Source organism: Rhipicephalus microplus, chromosome X (genome assembly GCF_043290135.1).
Source record: "Rhipicephalus microplus isolate Deutch F79 chromosome X, USDA_Rmic, whole genome shotgun sequence".
NCBI lineage: Eukaryota > Metazoa > Arthropoda > Arachnida > Ixodida > Ixodidae > Rhipicephalus > Rhipicephalus microplus.
This window is the reverse complement of record NC_134710.1, coordinates 10331074-10356006: the sequence shown is the minus strand read 5'-3', so window position 1 is coordinate 10356006 and position 24933 is coordinate 10331074. Positions and strand designations below refer to the sequence as shown.

Sequence of the window (24933 nt, the reverse complement as noted above, 5' to 3'; positions counted from 1 at the left end):
CTGAGCGAACTCTAGCACTGCCTAAGAGTGTCATGCAGAAATAACTAAAGCAGCAAGCTGATTTTAGAGCTCGCCTGCATCAAACCAAGACTCTGAAGAGTGACCATGTTCAGTTCAACCATTAATCCAAGCAATTATGATTGATTTGCCTGTTTTTACAGAAGTACTACCCACCAAAGGGCTATGTTTCACTACATCTTGACTTTTCAGTAGAGTTGACCATTGAGTTGCTGATGGCCTATACAACCTCAAAAGTAGCTTTGATCATTCATGTAAATGCTTATTCATGACTAGTCAAATGTAAGCACATATGTACAATAATATATTTGAATTCGCTGATGTCCACCACCTTCCGATTTATTCATTGATTGATTAATTTGTGGGGTTTAACGTCCCAAAATCACCATATGATTATGAGAGACACCGTAGTGGAAGGCTTCGGAAATTTCGACCACCTGGGGTTCTTTAACGTGCACCCAAATCTGAGTGCACGGGCCTACAACATTTCACCTCCATCGGAAATGCAGCCGCCACAGCCGGGATTTGATCCCGCGACCTGAGGGTCAGCAGCAGAGTACCTTAGCTACTAGACCACCGTGGCGGGGCATACCGATTCATTCAGAAAATATGTTGCTGACATTTATGTATCTTATGTTTCGGAAAAACACACTAGCTATATAGGTGATCAGTCAACCTACTATACACGCATGTTTTTCATTTTGATTTATTATTGTTTATTATTGTGATAGCAATTATATGGACACTCTCAGCTGGATTTCTCCACCGGCACCGGCGTCATGCACCGTATATGTATACGTATCCGTATATATGAAAACGCAAGAAAAGAAAAAATCCCAGAAAAAAAAAAAAAGACTCCGGCGCACAGAATCGAACGTGTGACTTCCACGTCGTGAATGCGAGGCGTTAACCACTAAACCACCGAGAGGTACCTCCGTCAGCGTTCAAACGGCAAGCTATTCATATCTATCACCGCTGTTGGGGGGGCATCTTGGGGGGGGGGGGGGGGGGGATTATCGTGTTTTCAGCATGATGAGGAAGATGGCGCAGCGAGCACGCGGCGGCTCTCATCTCTCACGCGTACTTTGGCCAGCGTAGAGAATAAAAAGGTGTACTCTCGATCACGCGCCCTTATTTTGCAGTGGGGAGAATCATATGTCTTGGCTAGCCTTTGGGTTTCGTTGGAACAATTCTGTTGTATTTACTGGGTGCACAAAGGTCACTGCAATCGTTGCACACCAATCAGTTAGCGAAAAGGGCATGCTTTTCAAACACAGCAAAGTAACAACTGAGACGCTTATTCGCGTTCATCTGTACCTGGTAGTACTTTTCGTGCGTCAATTGTGCGTGAGAAATGCAGGACACGTTTCGATCTACTTACCATTCAGCGCGTGACCTTCCTATCGCGCTCAATGCTTCGCCTTTGCGGAAAAGCTGTGACTTTTTTTCATGCAATAAACACTAGTGACTTGCATAGAGCAAGCTCTTTAACACTTTCCTGTTCAAGGAGCACTGGAGATTTTTTATTAGAGCAACCTCACTATCCTTTACCAATTTGATGAACACCAGTGATATATCTTTAGATCTAACATTTCCCTGCTTTACGAGCACTACTGACATAAACTTACAGCAAGCACTTTAAAGGGACACTAAATGCAAATGACAATTCATGTTAGAGTGAAAGCTCAATGTATGACAACATCTAAAACAGCAATACTATCTATGGCAGTACCTTACTTACCAAGAAATTATGCTAAATATATCATACAGTGTGCGCCACGAGAGGGACATTTGCGAAATGATCCTGATGACGTAAAAGGGTTCAACTACAATTAATAACTAGTAATCAAACTAGCTGCCATCAAATAAGAGCTTTCCATGCATCAAAAGACGTAATAAAATGCTGCTTGTCTGTTTATGTTTGATTTATAGAAAAAACAACTGCCGGGCATTACTATGTGGAATGGCGTGGGTGGTACAAAAGTTAACTTTCTAGTTGATTAGGCAGGATAAGTGGTGCCATCTAGTGGGGCCCTGTTGAACCAAGCAAGCAGAACCATGAGCTCAGAGATGGTAGAAAATTATACAATGGCCGCTGTCGCTACTGTGGCTCCCGCTAATTTCACTCTGCTACTATGGTGTCGGCGGCCACGTGGTAAAGGTGGGCTATGTTGGGCACGTAAAATGCGATGTTCGAGAGTCCGCTTTCATGCAGGTGACTTGAAGCGGGCTAACGCGATGTGGAAAATTAAAACGAGATTTCATTTCAAAATAAGCAGTTGGCACAAAGGTAGGTTTGTAGACTGCTACTTTCCGATGCTACAATCAACATCAACTTAATATTTGCCTTTAGTGTCCCCTGAAGACTTTGCTATCAGTGTCCATTCGCTTTCACAGACTGCTATGAATTAAGGTCCCTGTCCAACTCTAAAGAAGACTTGCCTGTGGCAGATGTAGCAGGAACGATCTTTGTGTAATGGGCAGCCCGTACCTCCACAGGTGCCATAGACATACTGGTTGCTTTTGGATGAGTTTTCAGCAAAGTAAATGCCTACAACAAAAACAAAGCTTATGAAACAGCAATACAACACAAGAAAAAAAAAACAATCTATGCAAACAAAGCAAGGAATGGGTTTCATCCTAGAGAGATTAATAGAGATCAATATTTTATGCAACTGCCTATTTTGTTCCTTGTTTTACTATCCAGCCTTTTCACTAAGTGAGCACAAATGAGTGTTGGCAACTTGTTAAGCACAGTAGGGATGGTAACATGTATACACTCTTTTTACAGTACAGTTATATATGGTAGAGTTCTGGCTGACTGCGTCCATGAATAAAACGATGAGTAAACCAGCAATTTTTGGTCTACTCATCACTGTTTCTTGTGTGTAAAAGCGCGGTTGCACGGAGCAAGCACGCAACTGACCACATGTTTGTGGCATACCTTCTTTCTCACAATCAATCACGGGCATGTCTGCAGGAGCCATTCTTGCTCAGACATTGTCATGTTCATTGTGTGGCCTTGGTATGCTTGAAGAACAACGTGCTCGCGAGAACTTATGCGAAGAGCAGCGAGAAAGAACACACTTGAGATGCCAAAACATTGAGAACAAGCGATGAGACGACCCTGACATTGCTGCTGGCCATTTCACTGGCGCCAACACAAAGTGCCGCTGATTAATACTTGTGTCGCAAGAGGAAGGCCATGGAACCGATGGTCTATTGACTTAACTTTCAAGCACAAGCTGCCACACGAGTGTGATGATAATGCTCGAGTGATCCTGACAGTGAACAGAGGTGTGTTTGGGCTGTCGCTTAATGAAAGCATGCAGTATGGTTAGAGCAGTGGTACGTTTGCCATACTGTACACACGCAGTTAGCATGATAAAGTCAAAGCAGCGAGGCTCCTCGGTGCTCACGATTTTCCACCTTCTACTCTGCAAAAGCGAACTTCTTTGGTTTCTGCAAAGGCGTTCGCACCAAGCACGGTTCCGCACTAGCGGCAGCAATCGGCAGCCCAGCACGCACAGGTAGACCAAGTTCTAAGGGTCATTTACAGACTGATTTAAGCTTTCTGCATAAACTGTGCAATTTATTAAAATGCTTTAAAGCTGTGAATCGTTGCAGATAACTGCCGCTCGGCCAAATGCATTTTCAACTGCTCATTCACAGTACGATATCCACTGGAGTGCTACGTCACCCAGGCTGCTGACATAATTGGGTGACGAATGTGTGCAAGTAAGATCAGCTGGTAGGGTGGCGGCACCTGTTGGAGTAGATATCCACCATTCTGTGATGTTTGTCTGTGTTGCTAGACGTCGTACGTGCTGCCAGGGCACATTGGGCTATGGTCTCAAAAGATTTAGTGAAACCTGCCTGCGTGCAATCTGGTCATGACTAGACGAAGCTAAAATCGTTCAGCGCACTATTGAGAGCTCTGCAACCGCCAGAGATGCCAGCTCATCTCACAATTGAGGAGGCAAAGCAGGAGTGAGAAGAAGGGCATAAATATAATTGTCCGTATCGGCCTTGGTACACAGCGTGTCACTACATTTGTGGTCTGAATGGGTTGATGATTGCTAAGGTTAAGGCTTGGGTGAATAGGTGCACATAGATAGTAAAAAACACAGTGCGAAAATGACAAGAAAAAGACAGAAGAGACATGAAAGACCTCTCCTGCCTTGCTTCTTCCTTGTTTCTGCACTGTGTTAATGCTGACATAACTTCAAAAAACCGTTTTAGGGTGCCTTTAACAGCACGCGGAAGGCTTATAGTGGCACTACCTCACACGCGTGCCTGGGCAGATAGCTGAAGATTCTGTGATAAGGCTTTTTGTCGGCGATGAGTCCTACTGGCACGTTTGTCAGCGGTTGCCACATCGCCTTCTTTCATCCCCCTTGGTTACCAGCTAAGGCATCACCGCAAAAGCGCGGAAGTCGTAACAATTGATCGGCTGATTCAGGGCTTTTCAAAATGACAAAAAACAGTTCACAGCACATTGTGTTGTCAGCAAGTTCAACGGCACAGTAAACTTTTATGGCACAAAAAGTGAGATGGTATGCAGCTGGTACGCTAACCGGTATGCATAAAACGAACCATCACTGCTTAAGTGGTCAGCAAATGCATTAGTTTTTATGACAATCTGTCGAGGATTTTGTTAGCTATGTTTGAACTGTAAGTACGTCTAAAGCGGCTACATATTAACGAAGTTCGACAGTAATACATCCTCATTTTAAATATACAAACAATTAGTATGTAGTTACGATGCTGAATTTCTGACTGCATCTAATAGAGCACAATGTTTTTGGTGACCGCTCAAGTAGTTCATTCTACCATAGCAGTTAGTGTGTATGCTGCACACAGCAGAAACTTTTTGTGCCATAAAGTATACTGCAGCGCTAAACCTTCCGATTGATTGATTTGTGGGGTTTAACGTCCCAAAACGACCATATGATTATGAGAGACGCCGTAGTGGAGGGCTCCGGAAATTTCGACCACCTGGGGTTCTTTAACGTGCGCCCAAATCTGAGCACACGGGCCTACAACATTTCCGCCTCCATCGGAAATGCAGCCGCCGCAGCCGGGAATCGAACCTGCGACCTGCGGGTCAGCAGCCGAGTACCTTAGCCACTAGACCACCGCGGCGGGGCAGCGCTAAACATTCTGCCAACACATTTCTTGTCTTTGTGAAGTGCAGAAACCAGTGGATAAATGATCCAACTTCCATTTGATTGTGGCAATACCTTTGCAGATAGGCATAAGAAAAGAACAAAGGCAACGTGTTGGCCACCAACAAACATGCCAGTACAACTTATCACCAATGGTCTTACCCCAATAAGCTTCTACAGCTATGCGCTCGGGCACACATGTCGCGTAGTGCTACTTTAAGCCTACTGCACAATTTTAGCTATCGATCGCTTCCACCTCGTTATACGGGACCACGTTCAAGCACGCACCGCTTTTAGAAGCAACATAGCAGCTCGCTATCGCAGCATTGAGCGTTGCGGGTCGTGCATCGACAAACCTCGCTACACTGACACTATCCCAATACCCAAGCGTACAGTACAGCAATCAGAGTGGTGTTGTAACCATACTGCACAGTTTAATTAGGCAGCAACCCAAACGTGTCTCACGTCTGCAACCAGGAGCGCTAGAGCGTCGAAAATTGCATATTGCTTGCAGAAACTTAACACTGCAGCGTGGTTACAGTGTTGCCACTGATAGTGAATCGGAATGCATCGGCTATGACAGTGAAAATAGTGCCATTAGCAAATGCGGCAGGGAAAGTGTACAAGATGGTGACCATCGTGTACTTCTGCTCACGATGCATCATGAGCGGAAGTATGCGATGGTCGCCATCTTGTTCCAAAAGCACCTTGTGGTGTAGGAATGGCGCATATTAGACAAAAAAAGACCCTTTCAGAACAGCATGGCACAGTAATTTCCAGTTGGTGCTGGTTGACGCTATTGGCAGCGGTTTCCCTCCACCGCAAGCAAAACATTTTCCAATGATTAATGCTAGGGGAGGTCTCTCAGCTTGCCACAACTAATTATCAGCAGCCAGCAGCTTAGGCCACAAGCATTTGCTGAATGCACACACAGCACCTGTCACTACCCGATGTTTCTCTTCCTTGGGAATGCAGGGATTGCAGTGGTGGCTATTGTCCAGTGATTTCAAATCGAAGGCCATTAATTTGTGTGCTTTTTCCCTTCCGTATCTGTTTCTCGGTGCAAAAGATAAACAGAAATCCCTGCATCATGACACAGACAACTATGGTGTTTCGATCAATGATATGAAAATAACTCGTCACTGCAAGAGAACTGAATGTTCCTCAAGACCAGACCACACAGACCTTTCGCTAGCAGTCCATTATTGCATCCTCTCTATAAATTTTCTGAAGTATGTTCAATATCTACACAGACGTGACTGGCCTAAAGCATTTCTCTTTTCTCTCCCTCTTTTTTTCACCATGAGGCAGATTATGCGTTCACTATGTGTTGAAAAATAACCATAGAAGAGGAACTATTCCAGAATCGGCATTCACGTTTCAGTCATTCTGGAGATCATTTTCACAAATGACCCACATTAGAGACCTCTTTCAAATGGCAATATCAACTGACCCTCTGGTCAAATCCCTGCTCCAAACACTCCTATTTTCTTCCATCTTCTGACCATAAGCTTGTCTACCAAGGTGGGGGGGGGGGGGGGGGGGGTTGTGTTTGCACAACCATCACGTAATTATACAGGATTCCCCAGCTACAGGTTAAACATATACTCACCGCATGATGCGACGAAATGTGTGTAGCTGGCATCAAAAATCTCGCACTATTTTCGTGTTAATTGCCTAATGAGCTATGTTGAATGAACTTTTGAAGCAACAAAACTTTTCCATATAGCAAGCTGTAGATCAGTTGACAAATGTCCATTTAGACCGTTTGTAATGTTCTACCTATTAAGTATTACTGTTTTTCATTACTACACATGCCTGCAAAATATGTAGAAATACCACATGACATTTTCACTCGTGCGCCATTGCGTACACCGAATGCAATACTCCCTACAAGGGAGGAAATGAGCGTAGCACTTTCTCAAGAGTGCTACTTTGACAAGGCAGCAACAGTGGTGGTGGTGTCCGTGCAATGACGCACATTTTAGTAGTGGCAACACATGCTTGTCACGATAATCAGCATATCGTTGTGACAAACCAGGGTGATATTCTAAACACTTCTAAATTGCATGAATTATAGTGCCTCCATTGGAGGTCATTTGCGTCACCTCCAATGCAGGCACTGTCATTTCTGGGACAGCACAGTGGCAGTTCGAGCATCCATACAAATGCTATTGCAGTGAAAAAGCACTGACCAGCCCCAAACATGCCACCAATGTAGGCATGGCGTTCATCAAACCCTTTCTGAACAATGGCATTGATAAATGGGGAGCCATGAAAGAGCATGCGCTCATTGGACTGGTTGTGATTCTCTTCAGCGACTTCCTTCCTCCGATGACAGTAGCGTTCCAGAAGTTTCCGATTGCGAACTTTTTGAATCTGAGAGAGACAAAAAAGCAGACTAAGTACAACCACAAGGAATGAAGTGCTTTGTAACACAGAACAGTTGAAACTACAAGTGGAGCCAATGCCAAGAAACACACTGACCAAAAGCCCAACATACCTCTTGGTCTGTCATCAAAGAATGCCCTGTAACACAATACAGCAAGAAAGAAAAGCACTAAAAAAAGAGCAAACTCCATGAGTCAGGTGAGTGGCACCAGTTAGGGCTTTTTGGTTTATTATCATGGAATAATCTGTAGCATGGCAAATGTTTTTCTTCCAGCATCCCTATTTCCTGCTGGGGCCCCTTTACAATGCCAAATTAAAAATTTTTTTGGTTGCAACAAAAATTAGTTCAATAAAGATTTCTATTACAAAACTGATTGTTCTCAATTACATCCATTTTTCTGCAAGCTTTTTAATTGACCACCTTGGCATGTGGTAACATTTTGACATCGGAGATATTTACATAAAAGAGACTCATTTTTGCCAAATCTGGGCTCTTATTCTTGGGCCTGTGTACAGCACCAAGGTGAAAATGAAGATCTAGAAGATGGTCCTTTCTATGAGAGTGATAAGTATTCTTTACTGACCATATTTTGTCAACAGGTATTTGAAAATGATTGCCAAAAGCATTTTCTTCAAAGATAACATTGCATCTTGGTGGGCTGCCGTTACTCACCGAAGCAAATTTATAAAGAATGTCTGAGATAATTATTGGACAACTCAGCGGCCCACTGATTCTTCTACTGTTAAAGAATATTGAAGTGACTACCACATGCAAGAATTTTTTTCTCATTCCTAAAATTTAGGAATACACTGAAACTAATGATTACATAATGTATCGCTTGTAACTTTTTCCTACTTTTCTGGACCTTGGTTGCCTGTCAACTGTAAGACAGTTGGCAAAGGATGACCCAGGAGTAAAGCACAACAGACCTTGATAATGTTGTAACGCATAAAAATTCCGCCAGCATATCCATTGTCCCTATGTTCACGAATGGTAGCTTGAAGCTGTAACAAGAGTCAAGTTTAGAAATTACTCCAGATGTTGTAACCATACACTATTTGTATAATTGCAATAACTTCAAATCAATAAAACTGAAAATCTCATGACTTAATGCAATAAACTTTTTTCCAATAATGAACCTGAAAATTACTGACAGGAGAATGATATGATTGCAAATTTTCAAAAATACAGACATTGTAGACAACACAAGTCATAGATGAAAAATGAAAGGAAACGCGCAAACAAGCACATACACCCACATAGATGACTTCATTTGCGATTAAATTTGCAAATAAAAATGCTGCTTGCCAGCCCAAACTAAAAAAAACTAATGCTAAATACGCAGCTGCATCGGACTGCTGTTTTAAGCTTAGTTATAGCAAAATCTTGAACGTAGGTGGACATGAAATAACATGGAAATAATATGAAATAATTGAAGTGTCTAAAGCCAACCTTACAATAATGCCGTATTTATTCGAATCTAGGCTGTAGTTCTTATTTTCAAAATTTTTGCATCGATCTCTAGGATCGGCTTAGATTCGAAGATTTCAAGAACGCACAATTTTGCATTGAGAAAAGTTGTGCACAACTAGCGCCACCTAGACAGTATTGTAGCCATTAGTAGCCGAGCCAACACCTGGCTTAAATACACAAGTTAAACGGTCATTTTGATCTTCGTGGTGAGTGCTGAGGCGAGCTTTTGGTCATTACGAGTCGCACTTCGAGTGATCTCTGTGTGGCATAGCTCAATTACGCCAAACAGGTTGTCTCATTATAGTGCCACTTATTAGAAGAAAGTTGTCCTAGCTGCGGAGTCATCGTTTAACGTTCAAGCCAGGTGGGACTTTGGAGTGGAAGAAAAAAATGTGTGTTGCTGGTGGGTCTGCAGCATGGGACAACATCTCAGGAACTTTGATTGTGCGCTATTTTAAGAAGTGCGGCATATCCAATGCGCTTGATGGCACCGAGGATTGAGCCTTGTTAGAAGACAGCGCCGAGGAAAGTGGCGACGACGACTCGGAATGAGCGCGGCACCAGCGAACGCGGCATCTTTATGATGGACACCTAACTAGAAGCGGAACTAAAGGCAGTGCGAGAAAAGCGACGGCAAAGAAACACACACAACACGACTAGTGCCTCTATGTTTCTCAAGTTATTTGCATCATGAATCAACTGCTTTGTTTCATATCATGTTCAATAAATGCTTTCTCTTTGTGAACGCTATCTTCACTGTTTCGTTCGGCCTACATTTGAGGCAAGTTTTTTTTTTTTTTTCCCACGCTTCAGACTTTTGGGGGTCTGCCTAGATTTGAGTATATGCGGTAAGTCAACTGTGCTTGCAAATGATGCACAGTGACAATAAAAATTATTTTAAAATGTGCTTACGAGATGAATCTACATGCCAGGAGTTCAATATAACTGCTGAAGTGTTATAGTAAAAAAATGTTGCAACATGATAATGTTTTTAGTCAAGAAACTAATACAGTGTATAGAAAGCCGACATTAAACAGACGGCGCGATGGGGCTTTTTTGAATCGCCTCAGCCAGGGATACTAAGAAAATGAAACTCTCGCTGAACACATCGACACACTGAAGTGTCAGCGGCCTCTTTGGTCCGTTTTCAAAGAAGGCTTACTGGATGCTTCTACCTGTGACCCCCCAAGCCACAGCTAAAAAAGAAAAAATGTGCCCTGGCAAGTCCTGTTTTGCTGCGTCTACTTGCTAGGCTGTGTGTTCCGGCGCTACCACCGGATCTCGTAAACTGCATTGCCGGGTGCCTATAGTTAATGGAGCAAGGAAAGCAACACATAACTAAGGTCGGCGCCTCTATTTTTTCAGAGCCAGTCAAATGCGCCCGATCCAGCCGTTCACCACCCTCTCCTCCAGCCCTTTCATGCTCTCACCCTTCGCCTAGACTTCGTGTGTTCTTTGCTGTCATAAGGAAGAGAACCCATCATGTCGACTGCAATATTATGAAGTAATTTCTTAATCAGTTGTGTACAGATCAGTGGGGAGGTGTCTTGCAATCCTAATGTTCACAATATTGCCAATCACCCTGCCTCTATAAGAGATATTGTGTTTTTTGATAGCATGTAGCGTTCGTGGTGCTATGTGAGCAACCAATCAGGAAGCGTCACTACGACACTGCTACATGTGCTGACTTTAAGAGAGCTGTAAGGAGACGGTACTGCTTCGTGCCACAATAAAAACGAGCATGAAGGAACAAATCTGACAGACAGACTCATAATAATGGAGAGGGAAACATTTATCGCACCTTCGTGGAAAAGTGCTCAGCCGCACGTGTCATGCAAGCAGCCCTACTCTACTTCTGGCGTTCCATTACGACTACTCCCTCAAATACGGTGGAGCGACGGCTCCTATTAAAGAGCGCACATTTGCACTAGCATTGAAACAAATAAAGGAGGCACTGCTACGGTGTACGATTCGTTGTCGTCGATCCGTGCCACCTCCACTTGTGACATTATGGCCGGCAATCAATGGGAGCACTGTTGTGATGTGATCCACTGGAAGAAGCCAGTGGAGTGATCAGTTCTTGGGCTCAGAGTTGCAAGGTTTTAAGATGAAAGACATAAAATATGAAGGAAAGAAGTGTAATTTAGGAGCTCGTTTTATTTTTAAGGCACAACATTAATGAGTACAAACAGACAATGATGCCAAGAAAAGTACAGAGGATGTTATTAGAAGTAATTATAATGTAAATGTGTAGAAAGAAAAGTGGACGACAGGATAACTTGCCACCCGCAGAATCCGAACTTACAACCTTTGAATAATGGGTTCCATGCTCTATCACTAAGCCACAGTGGTGGTCATCCCCCCATCCACTTTATAGGGTACAGTGAAAGCTCGTTAATTCACACCTCATTAATTCGAAATCTTGGATAATTCGAAATGGTCGCCGCAGTCCGGTCCGCAGTGCATAGGGGACCATGTGTAAAACGATTCGTTAATTCGAACAGAAATTGCTGCCTCTACGGATAATTCGAAGCGCGCGCCGCCAAGCGTCATCATCGTCAAACACTGGTGAAAGCTTTTACGGTCGAACGATAGGTGGCACGACCAGTTTTTTTGAGCTTCAAGTGGCCTCCAAGCAAAGGGCGAGCAAAGTATGGCCTCCAAAATCCAGGGAGCAATTTTTTTTTTTTTTTTTTTCATAGCCCTCCCGCTATCTCAGCGCCTGGTGCCACTTGTACACGGGACCCACGGGACGCTGAGGAGTCGGCGGAGTAGTCCTAGGAGTCCTAGGCCGCTCCCGGCAGCGTCACTTTGTACCTCGAGCACATTGTTCGTTCACGAATGATTTTGTGCGCGGGCGACAGGAAGGACTTCGGCATTACGCTGCTCACTGCCATGCACACGTTGGTGCGCGCATGGGAACAGGTGACCGCGGCCACAATCGCAAACTGTTTCCGCCCCAGTGGATTTGCAGCTGGAAGTGCGCAGGATAGTTGTGACGTCAACGTGGATGGGGCTGAGGAGCTCATGCCAGTGGCATTGCGCGACACTCTTCGAGGCGTACGTTTTGCCGATTATGTTGAAGTTGACACCGGTGAATCGGTGTGTGGTGCCCTGACTGATGAGGACATTATCGCTCAAGTAGCCGGTGCGCAGCCTGATGCTGAAGAGCCAGAAGGTGAGGAAGACGAAAATGACGAAGCGCCTGCGCGCTCGTCAGCTTCTGCGGTGATGGAGGCACTTAATGTGGCGCGTCTCTTCTTCAGCTTTGAAGAGGGTGAAAAGGATTCCCTGCGCCGCGTCCGCGCGCTGGAACAGGGAGCCATAGCTGTGGCATTCAGAAAAAAGAAGCAGATGGTCATCACCGAGTTTTTTCGCCAATAAATATTTTTCGTGCCCCCCCCGCCGAAATCCACCCATTTTTGCTCACTTTCATTATTTCAAATTTTGTTTAATTCGAAATTGCTCAGCGTTCCCGTGAAATTCAAATTAACGAGCTTTTACTGTATATAAGTGCAATTAAAAGTGAGAGCATCAGTCAGCGCCGCCCGGTACCATTGCAGTGTGTGTGTGGAACACTCTTCATGCTTGTTGGCCTTCGTAGCATGTGATCTTATTGCGAGCTGCAGATGAGAATAATCTCTCGCATACTACCCGAAGGCATTCAGTCTGACAGAATGAGACCCTCACTATGAATAAGAAGTGTAACTTTAAGAACTCAATTTCGATTGCGGCTCCATTAGGACGTCAAATTCATAGGTCACTCCATTACCACAAAGCATGGTTCAGCAGCGTCCACCCTCACCGTTTGACTTCGATAACGCCAGCTCCTCGCCCACATGGCTGCTGCAGTTCGAGAACTTTTCGTTTGCTACAGGACTTTACGTCACTCCAACGAACGTACAGGTGCACCCCATGCTGCACTCTATGGACCCAAAAGCCAGGGTTGTCCTGGCGTCGACTACGCCAGCTGAGGCAGATTTGGACATCGCCGCCGTGAAAAACGCGCTCACTGACCACTTTGTTCACCAGCAGAATGACCTGTAGGAATCAGCATGCTTCCATCGCCGTAGGCGGCAACCGAGTGAAACAGTCAATGCACTTTTTACTGCACTCCAGACAATGGTCAAGTCCTGCAACTACTCGTCACCCGTCGTCAAAGAGCAACTTGTCAGAGACCATTTTATCATGGGCTTACTTGACCGCGAGCTCTCGGACAAGCTCTGTCAGAACCCGAAAATGGCACTGCAAGAAGCGCTGACGTACGTTTGACAGCACGAAAACGAGAATAACAAGCGAAAAACTGGTGACTCAGAGGCATCATCGTTTGCCTTCGACGCCACTCGCAAGAGAAAGCAAACGCAAGCTGTTAACACAACACAACAGCTGTACCCATTCTAAAGGCAAGCGTCGCCCCCTCGCACCGACTGTCTGGCTCGCCGAGCATCCTGCAGCTTCTGCCGCAACATTGACCATTTTGAGAACGTGAGCCACAAAAAAGAAGCAAGCAAGCGGGAAGCACACACAGAAACCTCCGGCCAGCTCCATTGAGTTGCACGTAGTTACAAGAGAGCGCTTCAAAGGGCAGTTTTTCGAGATACTCATTAAATGGCGCCCACTTTCCTTCAACGTTTACTCCAGCACCGAAGTTTCGGTTGTACCCAGAATGTTTTCAGGAGTCCCCTCGAAATTCTCGAAGCTTCGAAATGCCAAGAACGAGTTGAAAAGACCAGGTGAAAACATCCTGCCGGTCATAGCACTTACGTCGCTACTCCGTCGTGGCGCAGCAAGTCAACCAAGCAGCTTCTTTATGTCCTAGCAACCAAGATGGTCCCGTTGCTAGGGTTCCCAGCAATCCAAATTCTCGGTGTCTGCACATTCTCGGTGTCTGCACAGTCAGGAGCACTTCACAGCCCTCGGGTAGCTTGTGTCTCGAACCTAATCTCTTCACAGGATTTGGGACGCTCCCTGAAGCCTACACTATCCGACAGCAACCCAATGCAATGCCTTTCTCTTCGAGCGTACCCCGGCGGCGTCCAACTCCCTTTCCACAACGTCATCAGGACTGAGCTAGACAAGCTGGAAGCGGAGGGCATGATTCACTGAGTAGACACACTTACTGAGTGATGAGCTGAATGAGTGACTGTGCGTGGGCTCGGCTTAATAAGCTGATCCTTAGCGAGCCCCATGTGCTTTGTACAATGGAACAACGCCTCGGTTTGCTTGGAGAGCCTACACTTTTTTCTAAGTTATATGAGACTTCAAGCTCGGAACAAGCTGTCCCCTAAGTCCCAAAAATTGACCGAATTCATTACCTCGTTTGGGCACTTTTGTTTTCTCCGGCTGCCAATTGCGATTACGTCTTCACCAGAATACTTCCAGTGGCCGATGTCTCGGATCATGACAGGCCAAGCTGAACAAGATCAACGACATTCTCCTTTTTGAGATGACATGCTCCGAGCATGACCGCCATCTCAGATAAGTCATGGCCTGGCTAGCAAAGGCAGGAGTCATGCTCAAGCACACAAAGTGTATGTTCGCCACTTGTAGTGTCAAGTTCCTGAGCGTCGTGATCAGTGCAGAAGGCATTGCTCCTGACCCAGACAAGGTTTCAATGATCCAAGCCACGAATCCACCTCAAGATGTTGCAAAAGTTTGTTGTCTCCTAGACCTTGAGGAGGCTTCTTGTCACACGTTTTGGAGGTGGCTGTGCCAATCAGAGAATTGCTGCTCAAGAACTCTGCCTGAACGTGGGGCCTGGCGCAGCAGTCTGCCTTCTCTGAACTAAAGACGTTACTGTGCTCAGACCTTTGCGAGGCTCGCTACAACACCAAATACGAGACCACAATCTCTGCTGACGCCAGCTCCTACAGTCTCGGGGCAGTACTTCTCCAAGAACAGCTGTCCGGTGAACGTCAAGCAGTTGCTTTTGTATTATGCTCCCTCACACACAGAGAATGCCGGTACAGTCAAACCGAAGAACCTTTGGCAGCCAGCAAGGCGGCGCAAAGGTTCGAGAAATAAGTCAGTGGAATTGACCTTTTCCTCGAGATAAACCACCAACCGCTAGTGGTACTCTAGGGTTCCATGGAAGTTGATCTACTGCCACCTCGGATCCAGCAGCTTCGCTTGAAGCTCATGTGCTTCCAGTACCAAGTACTCTACGTACCGGGGAAGCTGTTAGCAACTGCAGATACACTTTTGTGCACACCTCTGGTTTCTACTTCATTCAACCGGGTGAATCAAGTCGAGCTCTTTGCCCAATAAGTTGTTCGCTCCTTCCCAAACATCATCTCTTCACAGCTCCAGCACCTGCTACAAGCCCAAGCCAACAATGACGAGTGCAGTCTCCTATATCAGTACTACGCCAACAGCTGGCCTCAGCCTCTCCATGTGAAGAATTACTGGCAATATCAAGGGGACTTCAGCAGCTGTAAGGGACTGCTTCTAAAGGGTTCCCGCATCATCGTGCCATCCGCCCTTCAGCGCCGGATGCCCCTCCATGACTGCCATCAAGGCTTCAAGGTGGAAAGCTTTATCTCGGGAGTCTGATAGCCAGGCATCAACAACCAGATAGAAACGCTGGTGTCGAACTGCTCCAGGTGCGCCAAAGCCAGGGTGCAGCGCTAGGAGCCCATGTTGTCGTCGACCACTCCTACTCTGCCATAAGAAGAAGTCGGCATTGATCTTTTTCACCTCAACAGCCAAGACTATGTTCTTCTGGTGGATTAACCACAGCCCCTGCAGTCATCAACGCTATCAAGAATGTTTCTGCACGACGTAGAATTCCGAGGCTGGTGCACAGCGACAACGGTCCTCAGTTTGTTGCAAAAGGATTCTCCGCTTTTTCAGAGTCCCATGGCTTCTGCCACATCACCAGCAGCCCCCTTTCTTGCAGTCGAACGGAGAGGTGGAACGAATGGTGAGGACAGACAAGGACCTGCTGCAGAAGGCGGATGATCCTTGCCTTGCACTTCTCGCACACTGGGACACCGCAGGTGTAAATGGAGTGAGTCCTGCCCAGCTGCTCATGGGTAGATGCCTACAGAACCAGCTGCCAAAGAAGTCGCAACTGCTGGAGCCAGCTTGGCCTCTCTCGGTCCCATTCACTCAACATGACCAAGACAAGTGGAGGCGTCAAGAGTCAGACTTCAACCGATGGCACGGGGCCCACACATTGCGGGCTCTCCAGGCCGGAGAGCGGGTCTGGGTACAAGACGTCAACTCCTGAGCGACAGTCTTGGGGCCAACTCAACGCTCATGCTTCTACGTGGTGGAGACTCCGACGAGTGTACTCCAGCGCAAACTGAAGCACCTAGTGCCAACGATGGGAAGTCCTGGGGACCACATGGCCAGCCCATCTGCAACTCCTGTGGCAGCCCCGACCCAGACGACTACGGCGTCAAGACCCGCAGACGAAATGAGGCGACCGGGGACTGACCCAGTAACCCAAGACGAGCGAACTGCATCACTTCAAAAAAGCACCTCCACTACAAAGGTACCTCGGGGTTGTGCTGCTATGCCACACACCTGACAATTCAGCAGAAGAATCCGCAAGTCGAAAAGACTCGACCTGTGAACGTAGTTTTTTTTTTTTTTTTTTTTTTTTTTTTTTTTTTTTTTCAGCCCAGCCCAAGAGTTTTGGTGCATGTGTATGTCCTAGTCTACCGTGGGGGGATGTAGTGTACAGCAGTACCGGTAGATGGCTGTCTATTCATGTAGTGTTCTACAGTACTGCCAGATGGCAGTACAGCATGTACAGAGTTCTATATTCAAGGCTGCCAATAAAACATGACGCCTCTGGTCCACCCGGAGCGACTGCTGCCGTGTCGTTACTCCCCCAATGCGCTCAACAGGTTTACACTTCAAGGTAAATTTGTGTGTGCAAATAAAGGCAGGGACACAGAATGAACAAATGAACAAAACGCACACCCTTGTTGATTTTTTCTGTGCCCCTGTTTTTATTTGTGCAGACCAATTTACCTTGAACTATCTTGCAAGGGGCGTTTCAGATGCTCTCCCTAGCAAATTTGCACCACCTTCTCAAGAACAAATTTTATTCCTTGCGGCACAGATGACAACCACACTTGATGAGCATGTTCGTTAATGAACCAGCAATATGGCAAACTCAAATTTGAAAGCACATTTTCTTTCAAAATTGTGTTTTTAGCCCTGCATGTCCACTTATACGAACAACAGTAATAGAAATGCAAAAGGCAATCATGTCACCTTGCATCAGTTGACGAGTTCAATAACCGAATGAACGTGACGAATCTGCTCGTGGCATTATCACTGCATTGGTCATTCGAGATATTGAACATCTCATAACACGAGAGTGAGCACACTGTATAAGCACAAAATGAGTCAGGTATGGCGTTTTTGAGTGTATCAGCTTTTGCACAGTGGCTAGATTTGGTCCCGGCTATTTGAAATATACAAAAGTGGTTTAAACATTTCTTGTCTAAAGCATAGTATAACGTTCCAAAGCATGCACACTAGTGTAAAAGGTATTTTTGCTGAGAGTTCAGAAATGAGTACAGTTGTACCCAGACATATCAAACAACTCTATTAGGTATATTTAATCCTTGGCTATAATCAAACAGTTGAGAAGCCCCCTTGAACATGTGATGGAGAAGCATGGGTCTGATGCACATGTATTTCAAGCAACCGTACAGTGATACATCAGATGACACTGTGCCACACCACACCAAAGCTGTGAAAATGCATTTTTACCAAACAAATATTGGTTACATCTCAGCCATGTTCCAACGGGCAAGTTCCGATCCCTCTTTATCGTGCGGGTGGCGATTAGATGTTGTGGCTTTGTGTTCCTTGGGTTGGTTGTGCAGTGCCCGTGAACTCGCCTGCTTGTTTGATGAAAAATCTTTAGGTTGTAATTTGAGGCCATAATGTTTTTCCAAAGGCACCAAAATGAGATTATAATACAAAGTGTCTCGGCGGCGACTTCGAAATGTTCACAGTGCCTTTCTTCTTTATACCAAGAGCATAACCTTTTAAGATCAACAACCTTATGAAGTCTTTTTGACTAACAAACACTGATCTCAGAGCCTTTTGTTGTTTCCTGCACCAAAGCAGTGGATGCCTGCTACAAAGCTGCAAGTGCCGTCGCCATCACCGAGATTTCGACAGTGGGGCTAGACAATGCGCTTACGGTAGGGAGATGTTACAAAGGACAGATTACAAAGAATGCATTACATACTATTAAAAGAACAAGCGCAAACTTAACTGCTTTTCATTTCTTTATGTGTAGTCGATATAAGTAAAAGTTCACAAAAGCACATGGGAAAAGATTAGTACACTTGAACTTGCCTATGTGACGTCCATTACAAAACCGGTTCAGCTGGAGATAGTTTTATTGATGGCTCACTGATGCATGTTTCATCACTCAGAAATGCCATGACAGCGGCATCGTACACTACTCTCTCTCTCTCTAGCATCGTACACTACTCTCTCGTTACATAATTGTTGTTTTTCGAACTGGGGTACGCATGTGCATTGGTTACAGTAAGTAGCTGAATTCCTAGGGTGGGCAATATGTTGAGAATTACACCTATGTTTTCTTAGCATATATTTTCTTCCGCATGTAAGCGCATCACCAAGCCAACATGAACCAACTAGCCCCTTTCGTCGCATTACTGACAGTGGGGACTTGTTCCTTAGTTGTTTGTGGACAATCTTGTCTTGCGTGGCGTGGTGAATTTATGTACTTTGCACTTGGTGCCCAATTCAAGAGTTGAACTCAATATGAATTGACCCACAAAAAGCAATAAAAATAACGATTGGTGCTTTAAGCAATGTCAAAATAAGCGTCGTCGTCAACTGTTTACTTGCAACCCTGGGTGCCAAGTCACGACTTTGGGTGCATCGTGACTGCTGACAATGGCGTACCGTGCCTCAGTAAATCTGCGACTTATCAGCTTTTCTGGGCGCCATCTTGACCGGGAGTACAGCACTTTACAGATGGAGATGATGACATAGCTGTTTCTAGCTGCATTAATTCCAATACCGGGAAAGCAGATGGGAGCAGTGACTAGATGTCAACGCAGCTGTTATACAACAGAGCTTCATAACAAATTGAACTGTACAGCTCATAATACAAAACGAAGAGCTCAGACGCTTACACGAACAGTGCTTTGTTTTTTGTCTTGTATTCTGCCCTGTACAATTCAATTTGTTTTGAATCAAGACCAACTAGCCCTGCAGTTCGCTCTGTAAACCCCAGTGGTAGAATTGGCATTCGCTGTCATTCACCACCGTTGTGGCACAATGTAAGGTGATAAATTCGCTTAATTTGAAAGCTTCAATGATACTGAGAATAAATTTAATTGTACACAAGAAGTAAGACAAGTTTACGGACCATTTAGTGTATAAGTGATGCTGAAGATTAAGTCCAAAAAATGCACACCGAAGTCATATGCCCTGTAACTGCGATCTTCAGTTGTGGGGGTGCTAACACCCCCTGTAAAGTCGTTTGCGCCTCGTGGCGCACGTGTTTCGCGCATAAGCCATAATTAGGGTTCACAACTATTGAGCGGTAGGTGGCATTGTGCTAGCGAGCTTTTATTACCACCATCATCCTCATAGTTAGTACGGTGGTGCCGGCAGTGATGCCTGGCGGTAAGCCTGGAAGCCTGAGGGGCGGAAAATGAAAGGTGAGGGGTCTCTTTTTGCATGTGGCAGCTGGAGCGAGCAGTCGTCTTTTGCGGCGGGTCCACGGTGGACGGCACCACGGGTTGTCTGCCATGGGCCCTCGTGGCGAGTCGAGCATTGGCACCGCCGCCTTGTGCGTGTTCTTATGTTGTGTTGTTGAGTGTTGTGGAATATTGTGTAAGGTTTTTTTAGTGTGTTGATCACAATGGATGTATAATAACTCGTCTGATGATATCGTCGATCCAAAGGCAGTTAAATGTGTTGTTTTGGTTTCATTCGACGGTGTCAACTGCATCCATTCACTTTAAAAGCGTAGCGCTCTCCACTGCGAGTCCCCACACAGTAAAGTGACGTGAAACACCCTGCACACCCGCTACCAATGCTCAAGTCCCAGCAACCTTTCAATACAGGGATTATTTTTTACCTAATAACATAGCACAGGTATGAGACAATAACCAATGCTGCCTGCTTACCTCCTCTTCTACAGCCATGTACTCTTTATCATCAGGTGACAAGTCCACTAGAACAGTTCCAGTTGTGCTGGGCATAAGTGTTGATGAGATTGCTGAAAAACATACAATGTGATTTTAGTTAACAAGCTGAAGAAGCCAGCCTGATCTGGCACCCACCTCGACCTGTGAGCAACTTTTCAATGCCCTTCATCAACTTGTGCCGATGGCCGTAGGCAGAGACGCCTATCTGCTTCAGTTCCTCGTGACCCATCTCAGCCAGAATGTCAATTGTAATCTGAAAATTAAGAAGCATAGTCCTCAAACACACAAAAAAATAATGCCATAAAGGTAACACTCCCATGACAAATACAGTGATGTGATAGCTGCGCCAATTGTGCCAAACTGCACCGAAATACTCATCCCGCTACATTCTGGTACATTTACGTTGTTCTGTGACAAAGCTGTGCCAAACATGGTGTTCTTATATTTTAAAATTAAACTACAATCTCTTGACGAAGAAACGCCCTAGCATCCGTCTTTCCTCGCGTGCACACACCCTGCTACTAAAGCTGTGAGTATGTGTAGATTAAAAAAAACGTGCATGCTTGTGCAGTGCTGCTCGAATTACCTTCCAATTTACACCATACACCATCTATATATCTTAAGTTGCCAGAGGAACTCATACAAGGTGCACAAGAAAACACCATTCTCCAGAGACTGTTATGTGCAAGATTTGTTGGATCGGTGTGGCAGCTGCACCATTGAAAGAATTGAGTCCTGTGGCAGAGATGTAAATTCTCATCCCCTTAAATTTGGAAATGTTGAAAAGTTCGCTTTTCAGGCCTGCTGTGCCGACAAAACGAACGCAGAAAAAAGAAACTGTAGCAGAAAGTCGCCGGCCAACTTTTCAGAACTTCTCATGTATGAGCCGGATTTTCCCGCATGATGACAAAACGAACGCAGAAAAACGAAACTGTAGCAGAAAGTTGCCGGCTAACTTTTCAGAACTTCTCATGTATGAGCCGGATTTTCCCGCATGATGACAAGTGAATTTCTGCTTGTTTCAGGCAGTATGTTCGAAGCATTATCAACCGTGAACCACAACTTGAATGTTGCACATGCACCACGAGTTTTCGTACAATGCAAGTCGCTGCTTTCATAATCAAAAAATCAGAAAATCTACCCCTTTCAAAACCTTTCAAAACTTGACCACTGCAAAGCATTTCATTGACTCAGCACCAAACCACACCTCCGCGACTGCTACCGATGAGGCGCGCTTACGTGGTTTGCACTAATTCGGTGTAACCTGCAGACTTGCAACTTGAATGGTGTGCTGCCTTGGGAAGTTTGCCTGGGAAAATATGAGATTGGGCACAAACGATAGATATCGCACTCACGAGCTCAAATGAAGATAGCATGTGTGGAACCAAGTTGGGTACAGAGTCGGGAGAATAGCCACAACTAAAGCCTGCAAAGCTTGCAAGTCTGCCAGCTGGTGGAAAAGGCAAGAGCCCATTTGCGAAGCCTTTTCAGAAGAGCACTTTCACTGATAGTTGAATTGAGGTCGTACGTGCACTCTACGATGGTGCAAATATTTTCTGGCGTGAACGCGGGCAGCCATTTGGCGCAGAGCGTGTGGCTAAGGCAAAGGCTTTTCAGGTGCCTAGACAACTCGTCGTCCCACTACGCAGCCGCGACGCATTCTTTCCAAGAGTGAAGCTAGGGTAAAAGTTGGGTGCCCGCAAAACAAGAAAGAAAGAAAAATAACTTATCACCGCTAAGGTAGCTATAGAGGACCATATCACAGCTGCGCTGGCTGCTCACCACCTGGGTTTGCCCCCACCCAGCCGCACATGCGCAGAGGAGGAGCCGCCGCCGCCAATCCACGGCCACCATGGAGGCAATTTGCAAAGTCGCTGCGCCTGATTTGCCTGCCGTGGCACGAACAGAGTACCAGCGACGGTAGGCCCAAGCCAGATTTGCACGCTTAATTCTGGCATTGAAGTTCAGACATTTGCGCATGGTCTGTGACAAGCTGTGGTTTGACAAGCAAAAACAGAGGCTAGAGGTCATGTTAAGAACCTAAGGTCAAACAGCTTCACTGTTATTCAAGCTTTACATGGCTAACTTCTTTTAATTTTTTTCCTTTTATTTCTAGTGGTCTAGTGGCTAAGGTACTCGGCTGCTGACCCGCAGGTCGCGGGTTCGATTCCCGGCTGCGGCGGCTGCATTTCTGATGGAGGCGGAAATGTTGGAGGCCCGTGTACTCAGATTTGGGTGCACGTTAAAGAACCCCAGGTGGTCAAAATTACCGGAGCCCTCCACTACGGCGTCTCTCATAATCAAATGGTGGTTTTGGGACGTTAAACCCCACAAATCAATCAATTAGCCAGTGGCTCCTGCAGTCAAACACAGTTTTTGCAAGAGAGAATGTTGGGTTAGATGGCTATTGAAGAATGCCAAAAGATCATAGTGCAGGGGTGCAACAGCTGTGCCAATTGCGCCAATTCGATACAATGACCCATTTTTGCACAGAGATGAGCCAAAGCCATAAAACTTGCTGAAATTGCTCCATGTTGCATCAATATGCCCGACCAGCCTCCATGTTTTCTCAATACCACTAAATTCAGCAAGAAATGGAAGGAACATTGGCCATCAACCAATGCAACATCAACCAATGCAATCTAGTTGTGCAGATCCTAACCCTAAACTACGGTGTAAGATATGTACTCTTTAGTCGAGGTGACTCAGTTGATCAGATAAAGTAACAACGCTGCACGACCATCGGTCTGCTGACCGCTGCGGCAGGACGGCGCAACCTCTCGACAAAAATGCTTTGCCGCAGCTGCCAATGCTAAACAGGAAATATGAATATCCTGTGGCTTGTTAGGAACTGAAGCTGCAACGATATGCCACGTTATTGGCAGACGAACAAACTTTACTCGCTGTGAAAGCCGGAGTTGCCACCAACCACATTAGTTGCCATAGCAACGGCACATAAACTTGAAAACTCGAATTGCTGCGCAAGCTGGAAGAAAATGAGAAGGAGACAGGAAAGAGCGCAAACTGTGCTCTTTCCTGTCTTCCTTCTTATTTTTCTTCAGCTTGCGCAGCAAGTTGAGTTGTCAAGTATGAACCGACTAGTCTGCAAAGAAGTATTGCACATAGAACATTTTTTTATTGTAGTTGCGTCGTCCCGTTGATACTTATCCGATGCCATCACTGCACCAACAGACGTGCTGTGGTTACTTTATCTGGTCGAACGCACCTTGCAAGTCAGCCAAGAAGTTGTGGCCTAAATCTAACCTCACTGTGAGAGGAAAAAAAGGGGTTGGGTGGAGAGGGATAGTTGATCCAAAACTTCTTCGCCTTGTTCTATTCCATGTAAAATACTGCTTAAGACACCTTCACAGTAGTACATTGGTGCCATGCAGAGAAGCGTAATAAATTTTAGAAGGAGCGGTCAGCATTAGTCAAGGGGCACAGCATATTTGTTCCTCAGTTATTCATGCATGTACACACCACATAATTTTGAATTCTAGTATGATTGTCTTTGTTTAAAAAAAAAGGTGGCAATGGAGTAGTGTATAAGGTTGCCAATCTTTTCTAGAACAAAAATGGCCGAGATGAGGTTCCAGGTGAATAAATTAGTGTTGAATAATAGACGCCATGTTAGGTTTTTGGTATGCAGTGCAATTCAGTATAACATTACTTTCCTTGGGACAAATAAACATGATATGCAAAGAAAAATGGTATACTGAGCTAACCTGCTAGTCTAAATACTGGCATAAAAATACCCAAGATTAGAATGATGCTTTGTTTATTTCTCTGAAAAGAAAAAAAGAAAACAAGCTTGCCGATGATGGTGGGTGCAGACCTGCAAGATGCCCACTGTTTAAAAAATTGGCTGAGCCGGTCTAAAATCGGGCAGGTAGGTGGCAACCCTAGCAGTGTTTATTTCATGCAACCCTAAAAAACAAACAAAACTGTATGCCAGTTTTTTATTTTTTTTTTGCCTTCACCACATTTTACTGGTTTGCGAATCTCCCGATCTTAAGATTGCCAGTTTGGAAGATACACATTTGAATTTGCAGAGTCTGTCAAAGGATTTGACAGGCTCGCAAATGCCAGTGAAGGCTTCATCATTGTTGGCCCAGTAGGGTGGTTCAAAATACTGTTTTTATTGAAGTAGCAGTGCCTCTGTTCACTGTGTGCAATGTAAGTTATGTTGAATGGTCTGTAAACATTTTTATTTTCTTCTATAAATGTAAGCTTAGCTTCTTCGTTATGCTGCTCCAAATTCAGAATTTTGTGATCAAAATTTTTTTTCTTGCAACCGGCTGCAAATTTGGATTTTTGGGCTTCAGGAATAACATTTTGCTGCTACAAATTCTTTTTCTGCTGTTGTGCCCCTGATAGTGCAAAAACGATGAACACAGAAAAGGGAGACAGATAACTGTCTCCATTTTCTGTGTTCATGGTTGCAGTTTACTCTTTTCCCATTTCTTTCCTCCCAGCATGGTTGAGATACCTACCGAAAGCAAGTGATGGCATTGCAAATGGTGGCCTATTAATGATACCCCATTCTACTGTAAAAGGCGAACCTTAAGCATATTTCATGTTTTCTTATTTGCAGTGATGTGGTTGGTTGAGGCCTTTTGGAGCAGGTTATTAATGAAGCGGAAAGCACCTTTTGGAGCAGCCAAAAGTGTGTTTTAGAGATGAGAAAATGGTTTTCCGGGCCGCCAAAAGTATTAAA

At 45.2% G+C, this 24933-nt stretch overlaps 1 protein-coding gene across 3 annotated transcripts in view; it reads right to left on the bottom strand.

The window, feature by feature from the left end:
• Tnks (tankyrase) overlaps positions 1 to 24933 on the bottom strand; it is a 246530-nt gene that overhangs the window by 28339 nt on the left and 193258 nt on the right. The window contains exons 21-25 of one of the 3 annotated variants that reach the window (XM_037426582.2): positions 20352 to 20469; positions 20196 to 20287; positions 8508 to 8582; positions 7382 to 7565; positions 2461 to 2569 (exon numbers count right to left, since the gene is read on the bottom strand). In XM_037426582.2, the coding sequence (XP_037282479.2) occupies positions 2461 to 2569; positions 7382 to 7565; positions 8508 to 8582; positions 20196 to 20287; positions 20352 to 20469 (578 nt within the window). Of the gene's footprint in view, positions 1 to 2456; positions 2570 to 7381; positions 7566 to 7689; positions 7716 to 8507; positions 8583 to 20195; positions 20288 to 20351; positions 20470 to 24933 lie in introns of those variants that run through there. The other 2 variants (XM_075881807.1, XM_075881808.1) reach the window with 2 other exon arrangements.